Below are 13,386 nucleotides of genomic sequence, written 5' to 3'. Positions count from 1 at the left end.
ATTGATGCAAGAACTGTTTTAAACCTCTGAATTGCCTCTAAATTCCTGTTTACTGTGACAATGAGAATGTGAACAGTGCATAAAATTTGCAGATTGACGTCGTGTGTTAAATTGTGCTTGTGTGTGTAAACACATATACATACACACAAAATTGTGCTGCTATAAATATAATTTTTAGAATACTGTAAGGGCAATAGTGTATATTTGTTGTAAGTTCCTCATGATACAGATATATAAGAATGGAAGTGAAGAGTCATATTATTCTTAAATGTGCTGATACAGGAGGAGGGGGAGAGGCGGGGGGGGGAGAGAGAGAGAGAGAGAGAGAGAGAGAGAAAGACAAGTAATACAGCATAAAGAACCCACAGGCATTTGGGCTTTCCCACTTCAGTAGCAAATAGGGGGAATTATGGGTTGGTGGTCTGCTTCCCCTTAGGAAGACACTCCTCCATCTGTTTTCAGTACAGCCTGTTTTCAATTTAAACACAGATTTCAATACAATCCTCAATTTCTTTACTCCATTTTATATGCAAAGTGGGGCTTATGAATCGGTGTCATTGCCATAAGGGCTCAGACCAAATTTCCCCCCAAAATTCACAGGCTATTCATTTGAATACCTGCTTACAGTGGTACACAATGGGCAGCTTTGAGAAGAAAAATTGATAATCTTCACGGAAGAGTAATTTGAATGAAATTACACTTGACAGCCTGTCTCCAAGCAAACAAGGAGAGTGAGGGAGCCTTAGCTAAGCTCTGAGGACTTGCCTAAGCCTCTGCTGTTGGAGCTTCCCAGGGAAAAAAAAATCCACACTTTTTCCTACATCTGACTGAAGCTTTTGATTAATTCTCTGTAGCTGTTTCTAGTGAAGAAAGGTAGCCATGGAAGAGAATATGGAAGAGGGACAAACACAGAAAGGTATTGTGTTAAAATTGCTTTTTCTTTGCATGCAGATAATTATTTTGCTGTTTCTTATCTGCCTTAGCAGCATGATGTAAGGTTGGGGAATATCCGTATGTGGCAGATGGGGAAAGACATATTATTTTCATATAATTCATTTCATTTTTCTCTCTGCAGTAGCACATAGCATTAATACAGTGACTGCCAGCTGATATCTAGTATAAAAAGAATCTAGATAGCAAATTCTGCATCTATACTAATAATGTTGCAAGCATTTAATGCAGCCTGCTTTCCAGACTAGTCTTTGTTAATGTTCATTTATTTCACGTTTTCACGCTTGTCTAGCTGGGTCAAGGGAGTCTAGTGTGAGCTATGAGAGAGCTACTCACACAATATTTGGAGCTGGTTACAGTTGGATTTCTAACAATGTATCCAGTATTTACACCTTGAATGAGAATCCAGGCTGAACAAAGACATGGGGTGCATTTTGTATGTATTAGGCAGTATTGAAATTTCTCTCTGCCTTTTTGCCACTTCGGTTTTGTAATGTGCTGCAGCAGACTTGCTATGGTTCTAATATTTGCATGGCACAGGTTTGCATTTTGCAGAAATGAATTTTGCAGGCTGCAGCTGAAATTGCTTTAGCAAGATGCACACAGCATGTTCAGAGCATTTCTGTTCCCTGGCTTCTGGTTGAAAACAACTGAATGTTGTGGGATATGTTAGCTCTGAAAGGTCCAATTTAAAGTGATTGTGGGCAATTAATTAATGTGTGGATCTTTGGGAGACCCAGTGCTTTCAGTCTTTTCACTTAAGTGTTATTCTCTACAAGCGACACAACAGTAGTGAAAGGAACCAAGGCTTTTTTCATTTTTCTTTACTGCAAGCACAAAGGTTAATCCTGGTGAATATTTGCTATGTCAAATTTTTATTCTTTTGATTTTATATTTTTTGAATTCACTTCAATTTTTGAGGAGGATATAGGAAGTTACCAAATAATTTAGCATGAATTGCCTGCAAAGGCATATATTTCTGCACTGATGCTGTATTCTATTTTTCTGCTCCCTGATCAATCTGCTTCCTACATGTAAATGTCGTGTTTTCTCATTATAAGTGACCCATTTAGACAGAATGCAGCTTTGAATTGTTTATGGTCTTGACTTGATCTAGAAGCACAGGATACAGGCATGAGAACATTATAAGAGGATATATGTGTTTCATGTGTACACACTTCTGTTTATAGATAAATAGATTAGTATCTGATTACAGCAGCTTCTTCAGTTGAATTTTATTATTTGTAAATGAAAGATAGAATAGGAAAGTACAGGACAGGTCAGTTTTTCTGTTTTGTTTTGCTTTGGTGTGGTTTTTTTTTTCCTGAAGGTAAAATCAATACTTTTACTGTATGATTCAAATTGTTTAGGGTGCTTTACACTTAGTAATTGAAGATATGCTTTGAAAAAAATTCTGAAATGCATTCTTTTGCTTCTTAAAGCAAGTAAACTGAACTGTTTGACTGAGGAATCAAAAGACGTCATTGTTATCAAATGATGTAGCCTGAAGAAACAGTGTGAAATTCAAAATCTTTAAATCCTTATGAGAGAGAGGTAAAAAAAAACAGAGGAAAAAAATGAATAATTTTTGTACATTGAAAGAATTTGTTATCGATAAACTGTGTCCTCATTGTTTATATGATAAGCAGTTGAATGACCAATAGCCACTCAAAATGGTGTGATTAATAGTGTGATTACAACAGCTAACACTACTTACCCCCCACCCCCATTTAAAATACCATGTGTTCAGCCTTTTTCTCATTTAGTGGTACCCAGCTGTCATCACAGACAGTGGCACAAGAATGTTAAGAGCTCACAAATCATATGTATTTTTCCTTATAGGAGTGAAAGGGGATGTTGCTTACTTTCTAAGACCATACCTGTGAACTTGTCATTTCCCTTGTTGGGTTATGACAACTTTTAGAATGTATTTAGAGTTTCAAGAAAATTTGCAATTCAGGAGTCAAATTGAAAAATATTTTCAGTTTTCAATTTTCAGAGGTGCTTGATTGCGTGATGGGGAAGTGTAGGGATGATTATGAAATCATGGATCTCCTTAAGTTTTGCACTTTACACTTGAAAAATATTGACATGATAGCTCTCTTTCATGGTTTCTGGGGTTTTTTGCTTTCATTTAGTGTGATCTATCTACTGTGTATTTGATTAATATCCACAGGATAGTTCCAGGTCATCCAGACCAATTTTGCTAATTGTAGTGTTTCAGAAACAGTAATGGTAATATATATTTTCTATTTTTCATCCTCCTGCCATCTCGAATGAAAATGTTTCTTTCTTTTTCTTTTCTGATTTACACAAAATCAATGGGAGTGTAAATTGTCACCTCTTATCAGCTCCTGTGCTTTTCACAGCAGATGCTTTGAACCTCCCACTGAACAGCATTACGTCTTGCTAGCAGCCATGATGGAAGTGAATAACTTCGTATTGATGCATTTCATAAATGCAATCCAGATAGCTCTAGAAGATTTGGAAGTCTTTTTATTTTTGAGAATGTTATGTAATAAGATATAAGTTAGTGAAAACACAATTCTTAACACAGTGGTTCCAAATAATGACCTTCTGCCAGTCTCTCAACATTCTAATATTTAACACTGATGATTTTTTTTATGTCTCTCTCTTGGAAAATTATAAGCAGGGAAATGCATTCCATTTTTTTTTCTCTGAAAGTAATGAATTACCAGAAACTCACTTCAAAGTAAGGGATATCTCCTCCCCTCCCCACTTTCTTTCTACTGGCCACAGAAAGTGTGTTTTTGTACTGGCATCACCACCCTAATATGGTAAAATGAGATAAGGTTGTTGTCCAGCAGTTTTCATGTTTAAAGCTGTAAACTTTGAAACCAGGAATTATTTCTATTAATACATTTCCTCTTTAAAGTACTGGAAATCTTGTGCCTCCTCCACCCCCTTTTTTTCCCCTTGATATCACATTTCCTTCACTAAGAGATCAGTACAGGCTGGGGAGGAGGTTTCAAAGGTATTTGCTATGCTATCTCTAGCTGTCCAAGAACTGAAAGTGTTAGAAGAAGTCTGTCTCAAATGCTAAGTAAATTAACACTAAAATATATTCTAAAAGGGCAAAAAGTCATAACATCTCAGAAATATTAACTTGTCCATTATTTCTGTAACACTACATCCTAGTAGTAATGCTACATCCTTTAACATTATAAAATATTTGATTGCAAATTGGCTGTCTGGAAAACCCAGGATAACTAAACTGAGTTTATTTTTGAAACAATATCAGGTCCTCTAGGAAGCAGAAATTTCACTGATGTCTTTAGCGATGCATGCTAATTTTGAAAACCTCATGCATAAATTGCATGTGGCAGTGGTACCTCTCAGCTGCCAGTGTTTGAAAGACAATGATGTCAAACTGATAGCTTTGTGATGTGGAAAGAGGTATATGTCCAGCTCCTGCATTTCAGGTCTTCCCCCTGTGGCAGCACTAAGATTGCAGTGGTGCCCCCAGCCCCAGTAATTCATCCCCATGGAGAACTTTTCAGAGGGCAGGCACTGTAGTTTTTTGCACTGTAAGGAACTTGGTACAGGGCAGTGATAGATTATTCTCACCACAATCTGTTTCAGAAAAAAAGAGAAATGTTCTGGAGCACAGTAAATCATACTTATACCATTTGCACTAAATGGAAGATGAATTTGTCTTTTTTAATGATTCATCCATCACTTCATTTTGAAATTTGAGTTCCTATATAAAATATGAAGGGTGCATCATGTGTTTGTACAGCACCAAACATGAGGAAGAAACCAATTTTACTTAAGATCTCTTGTCTGTAGTATACCTAACACAGTTAAGGTTTCACCAGTAGGATAGCAAAGAAAAAGAAAGTAGTATTATTGTGACTAGGAATAATGTTTGATTTGCATTTGCAATATAAGTGGATCTGCAGGCTATTCTCAGAGCTTTATCATTTGTTGTCACAGCATACCAGTAAAGGAGAGCTAAGATGCTATCAGTAAAATGTATACACTGCCTTTGATTCTTCAGCCATGAGAGAGTAAATTGTTTCCTCTTCAGTACTTTTTGGAAAATGGCAGACTGACTTAGTAGGATAGTATAGAGTATATGAAAATTATGTGTTTTATTTTATATTAAGAAATACCAACAGCCAAACAGTCCAAACACTGCTGGCATCCTTTCTAAGTTAGTCTTCTAAATCTTCTTATTTACCTCTAAGAGAGAAGAATTTTTCTTCTCTTTTGACTGTTGTTTCAAAGTTGGTTAAAATAAGAGTGAGGAAATCCCAGTATTTTGCACTTTTATTTTGTTTGATGACAATACTTGGAAATAAAGCAGAGGAGTTATTTTTTGTTCTTTAGTGTAAATGCCACACTGAGAACCATGCTTGTGTCTTCAGTTAGATCTTTTTTATGTTAGTATTCAAAAGTAACTTGGAAATAGTTTTTAAATTTGGCCTTATGAGTAGGAAGTAGCAGACATTTGCTGGCTGATATTCTTCATACCAAATCTGGATTTTTAGTGCTTGATTCTTACAGAGAACATGGTGGGCAAAGGTCAATCTTTATTTACTTTGGGAATATCTTTTCAACTTAGTAAACTTAGTTCCCAAGCTTGTGTTCAGACTGGATTTCTGCAAGTTGCTTCAGAGTAGGATGGTCTTAATCTCCCTCATGTTTATTGCTTCTTGTTCTTAAAGGTGTATGTGTTATAACTAGAGCATCACATAAAATACTCACTTAAAAAAACTCACTAACAGAATAAATAAATTCCCTTCGTAGTCAACACTAAATATGGAAATAAATTTTAGCATCTGGCAAACTATCTCACAGTATTTCCTGCTTAATACTCCTTAGTAGTTAATCAATATGCTTTATTAAAGAAAAATGCAATAACAGTCAATATGAATTTGAAGTTAATTGTTCTAAGACTGTAAGATTTATTCTCCTTTATGTAGTAACTACAGGCTACCTTACTTAATATTCTTACATAAGCAGCACTGTCTTGTAGAGCTGCAATTTGAATATGTTATTATTCAATACATTAGGCTTTTATTCATAGATAATGATGTAAATAAATTTAGTCTTGCTTGCTTATTTAATCTTTAACATTGAAATGTCTCTGTTAATAGTAGAAAACTTTGTATTTCTTAAAGGCTTAACATTATACTAGTCCTAGGCATGAAAATCCAGCATTAATAGGACTTAATTATAATTTTATAGACACTCTTTCAGGGCAAAAAAACATTCCAGCTGCCCCAAGGCAGATGGAATCCTCAATTCAATGTGTGAAAATTTAAGTCTTCATGGTTATTTTGACATTTGGATGTCAATTTCATAAATAAGCTATATTAAAAAGATTTTTCATAGGAGATGTAAATGCTTAGGAAAAAAGTGTTGAATGTATTTTAAGTTATTGATTTACACTAATTGGTGAAAAAATACTGTATCAAAATAGCAATATAAATTTATAATTTTTTTTCCGACATTTTGTGAAAGTAAAGGCTCACCTTTGGGGAAAAAGGGCTACTCTTATTTTCCAATTACTCTAAAAAATAAGAAACTAGGAAGGGCAATGCAATACTGTAGATACAGCAAAATTAAATTTAATTAATTAAGTGCTTAGATTCCTTATGGAGAAGGATTGAGAGATCGTTTCTCCTAATACCCAAATTGTTTTCATTTTAGATTGTGACTGTGGATTCGTTTCTGATAAGTGCCTTAAACAATTTGGCAACGTGACTTTGTAACCTGTTTTGCCATGCACTAAAATTCAACATGGAAGGATGGAGGAAATGCTACTGGCATCACATAACAATGATGTTTCTTTCTTGATAAAATAGTTTTTACCTGTTAATTCTTCCCATATACATAGGTGAGAGTATGCTATTTCCTCCTAGTAGTTTTATATGGAGGACTGAGTAGAAAATTATAAAAACAACCCTTTGTTTTTGGGCTGTTCTGCTTCAGATTGTAGATGCTGTGAATGATTTCATAAGGCCCATGAAGAATATAGGCAACTGATAGCCACTAAAAAAAGAATGTAAAAAAGGCAAAGGTGAATATTGATCTCACATGAAATACTTTGTCAGTTAATATCATCTTTGGCTATTCTATTTCAGAAGAATTTTCAGCCAATTTAAGTGACTGAAAAGCAAAATTCCTGCTAATGCCTTATCACATGGCCGATTTCTGAGATGGGTAGCAAGTCCCACACTGATGTGCTGTCACAAATTCTTTCATGTGGGAGTGGGGGGTTAGAGAGGCTTCAGTTCCACTGTGCAAGAAATGAGGAGTAAGTCTTTTCATTTTCTCAGCTGCAGAGGGATCAAACTCAGAGCATCAAAGTTGAGAGGGGCAAAGATATACACCAAGTAGGAATTAACAAAACTAGGAACTATTGTCTATGTGTGATCTGGGGCCTTATGAAGGAACAGCACTGACACAAAAAAATGACTCACATATTCTCTTACCGTGCTCATGGTAACTCTTATGCTTCAATGCATTAGTCTCAAGAAGGCTAATTTTTATATTTTATTTTTTGTCCCCTCTACAATTTTCATCTCCTTCTTACTAGTTATCATGTAGGAGTTCAGCACTCCTTCCAAAATTTATCCTTCAGCCATCTGGAACAACATTTTTTCCAAATAACAGTTGCTGAAATACAACTACTAAATGCAAGCATTACTCTTCTTTTTACACTTATAATGCCCCTGACATTAGCACTTGAACAGTTTCTGAGGACTTTTTATTTGGTTCACATAGTGAAAATTTCGTTTTCTTTCCCCAGTAGTGATAACAATGCAATTATACAGCAAAGGATTATCACAATAGGTTTAGATTTAATTTTTACAAAATTCAGTCTTTTTAAGAGTGGCATGAGGGGAACAGTCCATTTGCTGAGGTTCTGATATAAAACTAGACCAACAAAAATGCATTTTCTGCAATTTTGGTATACGAGATTTGCAGAAAGGTACTACTGCCAGAATTTAAAAAACTAAAGGCAAAAATATTTTTTCCCCTCCCTTGTCAGTAACTTCCTATTTGTACCCTAAGACTGCACTTTTTTTTTTATTCTTCTAAAAAACAAACAAACAAAAAAAAACCAAAACCCCTGAAAAACTGCTTTTTGATTGTTGTCCTGCTTTCCCTTTTTTCTGAGGAAGCACTTTCTTTACTTTATTTTTAATGCCTGGAAGGCATAGAAAATAAATTCTGGAACATTTTAAAATTTCTTCTGGGAACATGTAATAAAAGATGACAAGTGCTGCATGTTTATTAATTAAGTCATAGCTGGTCACATCCTACTTCTCAGGTTGCAGAAGAATGATTTTATACAGGCAAAATTGGACATTAAGGAGTGATTTGAAGGAAGAGAGTTTAGTAGCATAGCTAAGTGATTAGGCAGGGATTGCTCTGCACCAAGGCACAATAAGAAAAAAGTAGAGATGATTGATGATTGTGCTGATAGAGGTTCAAGAGAGGCAATATGAAGAAAGGAATAAGCAGTAGAATTTGAAATTTGAATTACCTTTGCAGGGCTTCAGAAGTCTGAAATTTATATGGAAACAGGCGAATCATATGATCTTTTATCTCGAAAACAAATCTCTGAGGTCCTCAGGACCAACCATAAACCTAGCACTGCCAGGTCTACCACTAAACTATGTTGGAAGACAATCTGAGAGTTGAAAGAACATTTGAGTTTTACATAAAAAGAAAATAGAAGCATAAATTTGAATTATCTTTTTAGAGTAGTGAACATTTAATTTAAGCACATTTCCGCCCCCACCCCTCCCAAATAAAACAGCAGCTATGTTAATTGCTGCTAATAATACCATAAAATTGCTATGGTAATATTGTAACTGTGGGCAGTTTCTAACTATTTGAGGCTATAGGTGAGGGAAGAGGGAAAGCATGTCTGGTTTTACCTTAAAGTGACAAGAGATAAGAAAGATTCTGTTAGTTGGAAAAGGAAATTCTATCAATTCACATTGGTGGAAAAGGGTTATCACAATTGACCTGTTGGCCTAATTTCTCTGGTGAAGGAAGCTGGTATTGCACCCCCTTGCTTAGCAAGGTGATGTAGCCAGTGTGGGAGGCTCCACAGTGTAGTGGCACCCTCTGCTACTGGTGAATCAGCTTCCCTTTCTTTATGTAGCTCATGAAAGACTCCCACCCCCTGCTTTCCCACCAAACCATCTCTTACTCTATTAAGATACATGCAATAGTAAGCACCTGGCAGAACTTTGAATCAATTTAAAATCATTTAAAACAACCATGGGAAGAGCTTGGGGTATATCTTTGCAGTTCTCAAGTGAGGATGCTTGACCATAGCTAGGAATTTAGGTTTGGGTATTTTTTAGCAGGAGTAGATCCTGAGGTTCTGATGTTGTGGTTTTTGAAGGGTGATATGAGGAAACCTATCCAAACTAGGTGCTGATCCCTACACTAGGGTGGCACAAAGCTCTGAGTCCCATCTCTCCAGAAGAAAGCTAATACATACACCCTGCTGTGTTCTACTTCCATCTGCCACGTTGTTTGCTCCCAGCCTCTTTTACCACTTTATGACTCATCTCACACCAAACAACCTTCAAAAGATTTTCAGCTCTGAGACAGGGAAAGCTACTGTCAGTGCTGTGAATGCCTTGGGAGTGTTTGTGAGTTATTTATGTAACAGTGAAGTCATTCAGTTGAGGATTGCTTTCCTTGTTAGTGAATGGCAATAGACAAGGTAAAGTTACCTTAACCTGTCCAGTAAATGAATTCTTGTCTTTTCCCAGTTAAATATCACAATGTGTCTTAGCTCATATGTGCTAAGTGATATATATTCAGCAACTCCTTGCTCTTTCCTGGTCTGCTTGTTCTGTGACTTCTGTGATGAAAATTTATTTCCAGCTGCTTTTTTTTCTGCATAATTTATCTACCATATTCATGACACAACTTGGAGTTGAGATCTGTTCTCTGTGATGCTTATGTTTGATTTGCTCCCTTTCCAAAGGAGGAGGTGGGGAATGACTGAGATGAACGTGCTGCTGCCACTTGGACCAGACAAATGCTTCTGTGCCCTACCTGAGTACAGAGTTAAACAGACCAGGCATCTGCAGTAGGAGAGAATGAGGTAGCTGCTACTGGAAGCAGTGAGCCCAAATACAGCCTCTCTGGCTGCTGGATTAGTCATTGTGAAAAACCCTAACTGATGTCTGTGAAATTATTTTTATTTTTACTGATAATGATGATAATAGTAAAATAAAATAATATTTTGGAATCTGCATACAGTGTGAAAGAACTTATAGTCTAAAAGGATAGGATTTTTCAAAAATGTTAAAACCAATAAGGAACAAGTATTTAAACTTATGGGGGTAGTGGGTTGATAATTCATTTTAAATAGTAATTCAATATGCATAACTGAGGATGAAAGTAAATGTCTGAAATTGCCTTGAGAAAGGGACCATTGACTATTAGCCACTGTGTTGGTCATGAAGGTATTCAATTAAATTATTGAACGTTGCATTATTGATTTTTAAACTGAGTAGCTTTAGTGTGAAATGCTTCCTGCTTGAAATGGTTTGTCTTTGTTCATGACTTGTTGATAAACCAGTTCTGTAAAGAAAAGGAATTTACATTTCTAGCTGATTGATACAAATACAGTGATTTACTTTATTGTGAATTAGTCTGAGTATATTAGATATATAAAATGCTTTTTCTGTTTGTTGTGGTGTTCAATACAGCAGCACAATTATCTTCAGAGAATTTCTCAGCCTTCTAATTTTTTACTGGGATGCTGACCACTGCTTCTGACCAACGTACACTTTTGACACTATTAATAAACATAACCATGATTTCCCCTACCTTTTCCTCTTAGTAGCAGATTGCAGTTTCCTTGAGACACCTGCAGGTTCTCTCTGCAGTTCTCATGGTAGTCAAGCATCTTATTGCCATGTAACTCCATGGCTGAACTAGATTAAAATGAGAATGTCTTGTTCTCCAGGTGTTCATAATCAGCTTGACATCTACTCCTCTGAGTCACAAAACGTGTCTACTATGTAGTCTTATGTTTGCTACATAATTCTTTCCTTTTGCTGGAAAATTCATAGTTCTGAAAGTGCATTAAGGACCCCTTCTATTCACACTGCCTACCAGTGCTTTAGAAAAGACTAAGATTTGCTTGTAAGTGCATATATGTCCCTTGATTACTTCTAAAAATTATGGATGTCAGTATTTGAAAATCAGAAAAATCAACTACCAAAGCTCTGATCTTGCACGGATTTAAATATACATCTTTGATGTCATGTATTTTAGTAATCCCACTGGTTTCATACCAGTATAAGCAAAAAGGAAGCCAAGAATGTCTGAGATTAAGACCTAACAATGCCATGGAGTGATTTGCATGTTGCTGTCAGGTTTTTGGCAGGATATCTGTGAGAAGACATGATGATGCAATTTAAAAGGGTTTGAGAGGCAACTGGAGGGAAAGTGAATGGACTTTGTTTATCAGCTGAGGGGTTTTTTTGTTTGTATCACATGGTATTACAATGATTAATATGCTTTGAGTCTCCTGTGGCTCTTTGCAGTTTCTAAAAATATTATTCTTCTTAGATGCTTTTTTAAAAAACTTTTTGTTTGTACTTTTCTTTAGAATTAGTCGAATTTGGATTTACTCCCAGGAAGGATATACTAGACTTTCTAGTGGTATTGAACAATTTTGCTAGGGTGTCCTGTTCACATACTTAAGCCAAGATGATTGTCAAATTTGCTGTGCAGATGGAATTTTTCCCAAGGCAGGCTACAGTGACCTTCTTTTTACCTTTTTTTCCTGCAACATGGTCATGGTCTGCTTTCTAAAATTATCTGGGAGTTTATTTTCTTTAAATTCTTGCTTCTAGTGCAAGGCTAACATTGGTGTTTTCCTCCTTGCTGTCCTCTTGTAACAAACTATAGATGATCATTGAAAGTAGGTCTGGACCAGCATGTTGGTTGTTTGCCTGTATTTTTGGGCTAGACTAGAGAAGATTTAATAAATCCTTCTGAACTGAACATCTATTACAAGGTTTTCTTTTATTAGAAGGTTCTGGACTCTGACAATTTCTAGTCTGAGCACTATGCATTTTTTTCTGAGATTTTACCATATGATCTATGCTGTTAAAATTTTTGAAGAGAAAAAAGATACTATTTTCAGCTACATGTAGAATTTTTGTATCTTCTATTTTTATGATATCTCTTTATTAGTATAGATAAAATTAATAAAAAGGATGCTCATAACTCTGACTATCCTAAAATATTCAGTAAAACATGTATGCTTCAACCACACCCATGACATGTGGCACAAAGGCCAGAAAATTGAAATTAATTTCAGCTGTTCAACAGCATATGGAGGCTGCCATTTCTCAAAGATGTTATCTTTCAATCTCTCTAAATTATTCTAGATTTATGAACATTGTTCACTAGTGAATACACTGGAGTAATTATAACCTAGTGGTGGGTAGGTCTTTTAGGCCAGCTGTGTTTATGCTTGTGGTCCAGACAAGATATTTTTCTCCCCCCTCCCCATCTGGTACATTCATCAAATATTTAAGACACAGGAGAACCTGTTAAGGACATTTAGGGTCTTTTATCTTCTTTACAGCTGTTTTTTATCTAATGGGGATTTTTGCTGTTAATATATTTTTTTTTTTTTGATCTGTCACATGTCTATACCATCTGTATTTTCTGTACTTCCAGCAGATATCCTTCTTTTATTATATGTCATATCCCCTTCTAGATGAATATATTTACTGTATTACATAATTATTGACAGTATGAACTTTTAAAATCCAGTTTGGACACCACTGAACTGGATCTAGTGACTGTAATATGTGGATTTCAAGACTTAAAAAAACCTCTAGTTGGCTGTGGGTGTGTTTTTTGAGTATAATACACAACCAAAGAGCTGAAATACACTTTCCTGTTAGCTATGTCCCTGCCTGGGGACTTACCTTCTAATGCACAGCTATTCCTGCTTGTCTGTCTTGATTTATTCCCCATACTGTTTTATTTTTATTATTATCTTTTAATGTAGACTCAACTAGATTTGATGCAGCTGCTGCAGTCGCTATCTTGTCATATCCTCTGGGATATTTTGTTTCTCCTTTGTGTTATTCTTGCCTTAATCACTCCAGATATTTCTATTTATTTCTTTATTTTTACTCCATACTAGCTCTGTACCTCAAGCTGGAAAGAGGGACTTTCTCCTTCTAGAGGTATGAAAGTACTGCCACTCCAGAATCCCTGATCTGTAATCATCCCTCTAATCTAATACCCTGATAAGGCAATAGACTTCAATGTTTCTACAGGATGTGCTTGTTTTATTTCTAAAGGGATAATTTTACTAGGCTTTTTGTGGTCCTTCAGGGACAATGAATTACACAATGGCCCAGATGTAACAAGCAATATGCAGCAGTCATTAAA

The 13,386-nt window shown here is 35.7% G+C and overlaps 1 protein-coding gene across 1 annotated transcript in view; it reads left to right on the top strand.

The window, feature by feature from the left end:
- Positions 1 to 282: 282 nt before the first annotated feature.
- Positions 283 to 13,386, top strand: part of GPM6A (glycoprotein M6A) — a 113,346-nt gene continuing 100,242 nt past the window's right edge. The window contains exon 1 of the mRNA XM_056489629.1: positions 283 to 916. Within this exon, the coding sequence (XP_056345604.1) occupies positions 880 to 916 (37 nt within the window). The 5' untranslated portion in view covers positions 283 to 879. The remainder of the gene's footprint in view (positions 917 to 13,386) is intronic.

The sequence above is a fragment of the Oenanthe melanoleuca genome, chromosome 4, assembly GCF_029582105.1.
Source record: "Oenanthe melanoleuca isolate GR-GAL-2019-014 chromosome 4, OMel1.0, whole genome shotgun sequence".
NCBI classification, from domain to species: domain Eukaryota; kingdom Metazoa; phylum Chordata; class Aves; order Passeriformes; family Muscicapidae; genus Oenanthe; species Oenanthe melanoleuca.
Note: the sequence above shows the minus strand (reverse complement) of the source record. Positions and strands in the feature narration are given on the sequence as shown.